Source organism: Papaver somniferum, chromosome 2 (genome assembly GCF_003573695.1).
Source record: "Papaver somniferum cultivar HN1 chromosome 2, ASM357369v1, whole genome shotgun sequence".
Taxonomy (NCBI): domain Eukaryota; kingdom Viridiplantae; phylum Streptophyta; class Magnoliopsida; order Ranunculales; family Papaveraceae; genus Papaver; species Papaver somniferum.
In genome coordinates, this window is record NC_039359.1 from 116,717,126 (window position 1) to 116,725,566 (window position 8,441).

The following is an 8,441-nucleotide window of genomic DNA, read 5'->3' on the forward strand; positions in this document are numbered from 1 at the left end:
ATGTTCCTTAGTGGTGCCGCCTCCACCCATTTGGTGAAGTAGTCAGTAGTCACGATCAAGTATTTTCTCTGCCCCGGCCCGACGTGTAGGGGCCCTACGATCTCGATCCCCCACTTGGAAAAGGGCCAAGAGATAATCACTGAGTTCAGAGTTACTGCGGGCGCATGTATCTTTTTTTCAAACTTTTGGCATTCACCGCATATTAATGCCATGTGCTTTGCGTCGTCATTCATGTATGGACAGAAATATCCCATGGTTTTAGCTCGGGATGCCAGGCTTCGACCCGAGCTGTGATTGCCCGCAGCCCCATAATGCAGTTCATTCAGGATTGAGTGTCCTTCCTCTTTGCTTAGGCACCTCAATAGTGGCCCTAGGTAGGACTTCCTATACAGAACAACGTCTCGTAATTCGTATGACGCCGCTTTGCTTTTAATTTTATTGATCTCGGGTCGTCCTTTAGGCAATTCTCCCGTCTCCAGATATTGGTGAATGGGTTTTCGCCAATCGCCGTTCTCGTATTTATCAGTTGTAGTTACCGCTACGTATGCTTTTGTATCTACTGGCTCAGGGACGGATTGCATCATGATTCTCATGACTCTGATGTCTTCAATGCTTGAGTCTGTTAGCATGGAGGCGATATATGTCAGTGCATCTGAATGTCGATTGTCATTCCTACAGATGTGTCAGAACTTGATGTTTGGTATCTGTCCGATATAAAATTGGGCGAGCTTCCAATACTTCTGCAATACTGGATCATGTATAGCATACTGCCCATTGATCTGCCTAATGACTAGTTAAGAGTCACTGGTCAGTCTCACGTCGTGAATCCCCATTTGCACTATCATCCGTAAAGCATGTATCACGGCCTCGTACTCGGTGATATTGTTTGTTGCCTTAAACTCTAGCCTGGAGGAATGAACCATCTTCTTCCCCTTTGGTGTGTCGAAGACTAGCCCTAGGCCTGACCCATCTTTATTGGACGACCCGTCGACGAAGACTTCCCGTCGTGTGGGGCTGCAAGTTTCAAGGAGGTCAGAGGGATCTTCTCGGTCTTATTCCATGATCGGAATATCTTCAACTTCTTCCTCATCGTCTAAAGGGAAGTCTTCCAGAAAGTCGGCCACTGCCTGTGCCTTTAATGTTGTTCTCATCTCATAGAAGATATCAAACTGTTTGATTTGAGCACCCCATTTAGAAATCCTTCCTGACCTCGCTGCATTATCGAGCACTGATTCTATGGAAGACTTCGTAAGCACTCAAATTCTGTGAGTCTGGAAGTACGTTCGAAGTTTTTGTGTTGCAAATACCAAGGCTAGTATTAATTGCTCAATTTTGGTGTAATTTTCTCCGCCGGGTTCATGGTTTTGCTTATGAAGTACACAGGCTTCTCTTCGGCCCCCACACTTTTGACTAAAACTGCACTTATGGCATAACCTGTTGCCCCGAGATATAGGGTAAACACTTCATCGGGCTCGGGTCTTTGCAAAACTGGTAGGCTCGCGAGATGTTGCTTAATATTTTGGAATGCATCCTCACATTCCTCGATCCATTTGAATTTTCTCCTTTCCTTAACCCGAAGAAATCTTTACATTTATCTGAGGATCGTGAGATGAATCGCCCTAGTGCCGCCAAGTTTCCGTTTAGCCGTTGTACATCTTTTATTTTCACCGGGGACGACATTTCCAACACAGTCCTAATCTTTTCTAGATCGGCTTCTATACCTTTATCAGTGATTATGTATCCCATAAACTTACTCGCGGTAACCCAAAGGTGCATTTGGCCGGGTTTACTCGCATCTTATATTTTCTCATGGTTCGAAATATTTCCCTAAGATCGTCAATATGGTTGGATGCCACTTTGCTTTTAACTAACATATCGTCCACATAAACCTTGATGGTGTTGTGTATTTTGTCCTCGAACATGTCCTCCACCAACTTTTGATAAGTGGCGCCGGCGTTCCTCAGCCCGAACGGCATTTTGGTGTAGCAATATAGCCCTCTGGGTGTGAAGAAAGACGTATGTTCTTGATCCTCGGGAGCTAGGGGAATTTGATTATATCCCAAATATCCATCCATTAGTGTTATCGCCTTGTACCCAACTATGGAATCTACCAGTTGATTGATGTTGGGGAGGGGTAAGCTGTCCTTTGGGCAGGCCTTATTCAAGTCGTTGAAGTCGATGCATATTCTGACCCCTCCATTCCTTTTAGGGACTATCACCATATTAGATATCCACTAGGGATGTTGAGCCTTTCGGATAATCCCAGCTATTTTTAATTTCTTTAACTCGGCCTCTATCGCCGCTTGCAACTCGGGTGCAATTCTCTGCATTTTCTGTCGGATTGGTTTGAATTTAGGATCTATCCTTAGATAATGTGAGTATACCTCTGGATCGATTCCCGTCATATCATGCATTTTCCAGGCGAACACATCCAGGTGTTCCTTTAACAAGGTTATTAGTTGTTCTGTTTGTTCGTCTGATAGTAAGGTTCCGATTTTTACTATCTTAGGTTACTCCTTGGTCCCTAAGTTGATTTGTCGGGTAGTCTCTAAGGCCGAGAAGTTGGGCTTTGATTCTTCGACCAACGTCGCCTCCTTTGATTGCTACAAAATTTCTTGCTCGCCTGTTTCGTAGGCCGCAATGGCTTGTGAGAGTACCTTCTCTAACTCTTCCGCTGCTTTAGCCTCCTTAGCTTTGTTCTTTTCTCGGCGCTGTCTTGACCGCCTTTCCTCATTTTGTTGAATATACAGCTGCATACATTTTTTTGCAGCATGTGGATCGCCTAGTACTTCCACAACCCCTCGGTAAGATGGGAACCTTAGTTTCTGATAGTATGTCGATGCCACCCCTTTGATACCCGCGATCCAAGGTCTGCCGAGAATAGCCTCATAGGACGACATGACATCTACTACACAGAAGGTGTTAAGTGTGTCCAAGTATCCTTGTCCGTCCGAGACTCTGAGAGTGACCTCGCCCTTTGGCACGGTTATTGTACCGTTGAAGCCGTAGATCCGATAAGTTGAAGGGATCAAAATTTGTCATCAGATAACTCCATCCTCTTGAATGTGTCGTAAAATAGGACCTCGACTGAGCTTCCAATGTCCATCAGTATCCTTTTCACCCCCACTCCTCGATGAGTAAGGTGACTACTAAGGGATCTCCATGTGCTTGGCCATTCGATGGGACGTCTTTGGCTGAAAAAGTGATCGGTTGCATCATCTAGGGTTCCATAGGTAAGGTTTTAGCTACACTAAGGATCTCTTTTCCCGCCCGATCTCTCTTGCAGATTCTATAAGTGATATTGCCCCCTAAGTCGAATCCTTGGGTTGCCGAGTGCGAGATGGTGTTGCAGGTGAAATGAGTTCCTCGGTCGATCCTCACTTGATGCACGGGAGCATCGAGCTGGGTTGATGTCGGCGTTGTCTTAACAAAGTGTCGTAAGTAGCCATCTCGTATCAAATGTTGGACAATATATTTTACCTCTCGGCAGTTGTTAGTCGAGTGGCCTCGGTACTGGTGGTAATGACAAAACTCGGGATGGTTTCTTGTCTCGTCAAACTGGATTCCCCTAGTCTTTGGGTATCTGATGTCGTTTCGCTTTTCTACTTCCTTGAATATTTCCTCTAATGGTGCATTCAGAGGCGTGTACGGTCTTGGTTCATGACGAGGTTTCTTTCCTTTCTCGACCCATTCCTTCTTGCCCGAGCTTTGTTGTGGTGCCATCGGCCTTTTTTCTGATCGTGTTTGGTCCTCGCGAGGAACAGGTTCCACCGACGCGCTGGCTTCTTGTACTCCTCTATCCTGCGCCCCCTCTTGTATCTCCTCTAATGCGATGTAATGCTCTTGCATTTTCCTCATCTCCCTTAATGTCTGCGGTTTCTCAGTATACATTGCTATCCAAATAGGGTCAGACTTTCCTAATGAATTTTCGAACCCGAAAATCTGCTGGTCGACTGGTACCTTTCCGATATCGGTGTACAGCTTCCTCAATCTGTCCGTTAGAGATCTTAAGGGTTCCCTGAACCTTCGTGCCAGTGTGAAAAGTTTATTCACCCTTGGGCGAGAAATGTTGTTATGCATGTATGTTTTAAGAAATGTTTCCACTAGGACGCCATAATTTCCAATGGACTCATCGGGAAAAGTATAGAACCAATTCTTCGCCTCGCCTTCTAGACTGGCTGGGAAAAACTTGCACATAACCACGTCATAGTTCTTTCATTGTAATAGGGACATGCTATACATCTTGATGTGCTCTCCTGCGTCGCCGGTGTCGTCAAACCTGGATGGGAAGGTTGGAAGTGTACACTTTGGAGGGAACGGTGCTCGTTCAAGTTCCTTGGTGAAATGAGTTTTTTGTGCTTCGCTAATCACCTCTGCCAACTTTTCGTCCTCGCCTTCTCCAGCCAATTTATTAACCATCTCCTCAAGTTGCTTGAGTTTAGCATCAGTCGCCGCCTCAGGTCTCCCATTATGTACTTCTTCATAGGTCGAAGAATTCTCGGGAGGACCATACCCGCTTCTTGTGCGGTTAGGGTCGGGTATACGTCCTCGGACCAGGGGAGGAGTTTGAGTTCGTCCTGATCGGGTGTGACTGCTGGAAGCTCCTCGGCTCGATGACTCTCGTGACCCAAACCTCTGATTCCGAAATTGATAGTTTTCATGCTCTAGTGCCGGGTTCCTTCTCTGTAATTACCTCATCATGTCTTCCAGTCTCCTCTGATTGTCCAGAATTGCTAGCAGTGTCGGGTCGGTGCTCTCGTGACTGGAATGACCATTTCCTTGGTTCCCCACCATATTGGGTGGTGGGACTGGTGGTACCACAGGAGGAGATACGGGGGGAGCGGTTGCGATTGGTGGGATGTCTCGGGTGGTGTTACCCAATTCTAGGTGCACTCGCCTAAGCCTCTCGCCTTCTTGTTCCAAAGCCATCCGATATTCCACACGTTTCCTAGCTCGTCTAAGGTCCTCTTGCATCATTCGTGCTTCCTCGTCTTCCTCTGTGTCCGATGCAGTCATTCTGTCTATCATCTCCCCTCGTATCATTTGGCTCGGGTCGATCCTTAGTTCTCTCGGGGTGAGATCATCGTCTTGGCCTAAGTCGACTTCCTCATTAACAATTAACATACCTCCACCCGGTGCCCGGGACTCTTCTTGTTGATGCTGTTGACTGTTCTTTTGTCGAGAGTCTGTTACTCCTTCATGCGCGCTAGTTCCTGTTACAGTTCGATTCCTCAGGATTCTACCCGTCCCGGAAGTACTTGACATCGACTCGGGTATGATTGATACTCTTCGGCTCACCCTTCCCTACCTACGTCAGAAAAATAGACAGTGCCTCACTTTGGACTGTTTTCAAAAAGGTTAAGGACGAAGTACAACAATTCTGAATTTCAGAAAAAGAAAAAGTTCACCCAAGTACGATTCCTTTTTACTTCAACTTGCTGAACTTAGCAAAAAAGGTTGTTTTGACTAATAATACAATCTTTTGAAATATTTTTTTGTTACGTCTCTGTCGGTACTTTTGGTATGCATTAATCATTATTTGTCCTAACATTCTTTATGCCAGAAATTATTAATCATCCGTACGTTTGGTCGAAAAATTTATTTCTTGGCTAAGGTTTGTGGTGATGACCTCCATCAATCGATCTGTCGGTGTCTCAACAGCACAAGTTATCCAAACAAGTTTTCTCTTCCTTTTGGCTTTGTAATGATGATGTAGGGCTCTTGTGATAGGATTAAGATGAGACTATCGTCAAAGTGCTTATCGTACCCTTTCTAGCCATAGCTTTCGAAAACCCTAACTCAATGATTTCGAGTTGATTTTGCCGCTGTTACTGTTGTGATTAAGTAACCCACGACGTAACATGACCAGCGAGATGGAGTTTTTTCTAGCTTCTATTAAGCATAAAAGATGATTCTTTTGGGAGCTTCGAATCTTTCTAGCCACTCGTTTTAGTCATAAAAGAAAACACAATCGACCATAACTCAAATCTGAAATCTTAATCAAAACTGTTTCAAGGGTTTTTACGTAAGAAAATGTTTTCAAAAACATAAATCACAAGCTTCTTTGACTCGAAATCATAAGATAAGAAAATTTTTGATTAACAGGCGACGAGAACCTTGTTTCACAAGAGAAAAACAGCTCTGACTGTTGACAGGATTTTTCGACTCTAAATCAGAACTTTACAAACTCGACGAAAATTAGATGAAAACAAAGTAGCAGATCCGAGTTTCGAAGAAAAAAAAGCTTTTAAAGACTCATCTATCAACTCATATTCCTCAACCATAAGAGTCTTTCACTTAGCGTCAACTAACATCAAAAGATGTTTTAGGAGGTTTTGAATCTCTCTTTAATGGCTTTGATGCAAGGTATCAAAAGATGTTACACGTTCCCCTTAGTCGGCGCCAAAATGTAGATGTGAAAAATCCTACAACTACATCTGATGATAAACATACACACTCCTAATGAAGTAAACAAATAAGAGAAGCATAAGAACACAAGATATACGTGGTTCGGTATGATTACCTACATCCACGAGGGTAAAGGGATGATATTATTACTTGATTCAAGGTTACAAAGGATGTATCTTCTTAAAAACTCACAAATCTCACTCTTAAGCTCTTGGTGTTCTCTCTTCCCTCACTGATTACTTGCCCTTTAACTCTCTACATAGCCCTCTATTTATAGCCGTAAGTGATGATACATCCAAGTTACAGTGTAAGTTGTGGTACATTTTTTTTGATGTCCTTCTCGGGTTAGGAATAAAATTTAGTCCAAGATTCTGGGTTCGAGCCTAGCAATACCTTCTCATGATGTCCCCTTGTCCGATGTCGTCTGCTTAATGAATGCTACCGATGTCGCCCTAGATATATTTAGCCGAGTCTTACTTTAACCAGATTCTTCTTATCTTTTCAACTACTTCGTCAGTGCATTTATTGCTCTTGTACTCGATGGCCATCTCTTCAATCACCTCCGACCTTTACACGTATTGTCTTCACGGGTTCCCTTGGTATCTCTTTTCTCGCGCCAAGGCCAAATAAGATGATTTGGTGCTTCGCAGTTCATCTGTTATCAATGCTTTATTACCTAGGATTGTTCCATCTGGACTTGTGGATTACTTACACCTACAATCGCAGAATTCGTCAATCCATATGCTCTCTGGTTTTCCTGTCGATGGGTATGTGTTAGCTTGACTTTTTTTATTGAGCGCAGGTGATGTTGGATTTCCGATAGCATATTTCAAATGATCCATGGTGTTTGAGTATCAGCTTTCTCGATTAACTCCTACTTCGAACCAGATTTTTCTCCAACATTGTGCAGTTGCCATCCTTACAACATGAAGGAAAGCCCAAGTTTCATCCACAGGTGTGGTTGTTTCTCTTATGGGTGATGTCATTGCCATTACCACCAAGCTTTGTGAGTTTCTGCAGATCCATCCTTCCCCTGCAATTTCTGCACTAGTGGAAAATGAGTTTTTAACCACTTTCTAGGCTTCACGAATACTACTGTTGCTGGGCTGACGTAACTGCAGGTGTTGTGAGTCACAATGGTTTTTTCGCGAAAAAAAAAAAAAAAACTTGTCTGAGTCACAGTCATTTTTTAAGAGGGTATTTATATAAAAAAGTAGATTTTTAAAAACTACTGTGAGAGAAAATGGTTTCTATAGCCCTAGAATTATCCTTGATTATATCTCGTGAAACTTTATCTCTTTTTCTCTTTTAAATGAAGCTGCTGGTAGTGGTGATTGTCCAGTGCTATCGAATTGGTTGTTCTTCATCTCAGCTTGAGCATGTTTAACTTCAAAGTCTGAATGCTAAATGGAGATTGTTGGAGGATCCTTAAAGGTGTCATCTGTAGACAGTATTTGTTTCTGGATCAAGCAACTCCTTACCCCAAGGGTGGAAGGACCATTGCATATAATTGTATGATCATATTTTTTTTCGTGTGTTAGAAAACCAGGTTGCATTTCTTTAATTTGCAATGTAGATTGTAACAAAATAGCATCAATATTCAGATTGGATAAGTGATAATAGATTGCTGAAGTTGTAAAATGAATTTAGTTAATATAATTTTCATTAAATTTCAGTTTACAGTTTAGGTTTCAGCTTGTTTTAATCATATTTGATTTTAACTCAAGGTTCAGGTGAATCAGCTTGATTCAGCTGAATCATCTCCCTTTTTTTTGGTATGATAATCGAAATAAACAACTGTGTCAATCAGTAAATATTGATAGAGCTGCTGAAGAAAGTAGTTTTTTTAAAGAATTCAACGTTTGCGAGAAACAATCGTTTTGGAAAAAACCATTTCTAAATTACAGCTGATAAACACAGTCGTTTTTAGCGATGTTACCTCTTGTCCTGGCAGTGGTTAAACTTCTATTTTCCACTAGTGTTGGTATACCACCTGGTGAACCTCTGCTTGCTTCATCCATATTTATCTTTAG

The 8,441-nt window shown here is 42.8% G+C and overlaps 1 protein-coding gene across 1 annotated transcript; it reads right to left on the reverse strand.

Moving 5' to 3' along the window:
• Nucleotides 1-1,052: 1,052 nt before the first annotated feature.
• LOC113351819 lies at nucleotides 1,053-4,197 on the reverse strand. The gene is made up of 3 exons (XM_026595746.1): nucleotides 3,481-4,197; nucleotides 2,658-2,750; nucleotides 1,053-1,169 (listed from the first exon to the last, which is right to left on the reverse strand). The coding sequence occupies exons 1-3, from the start codon at nucleotides 4,195-4,197 to the stop codon at nucleotides 1,053-1,055; spliced, it is 927 nt and encodes a 308-aa protein (XP_026451531.1).
• Nucleotides 4,198-8,441: the final 4,244 nt, after the last annotated feature.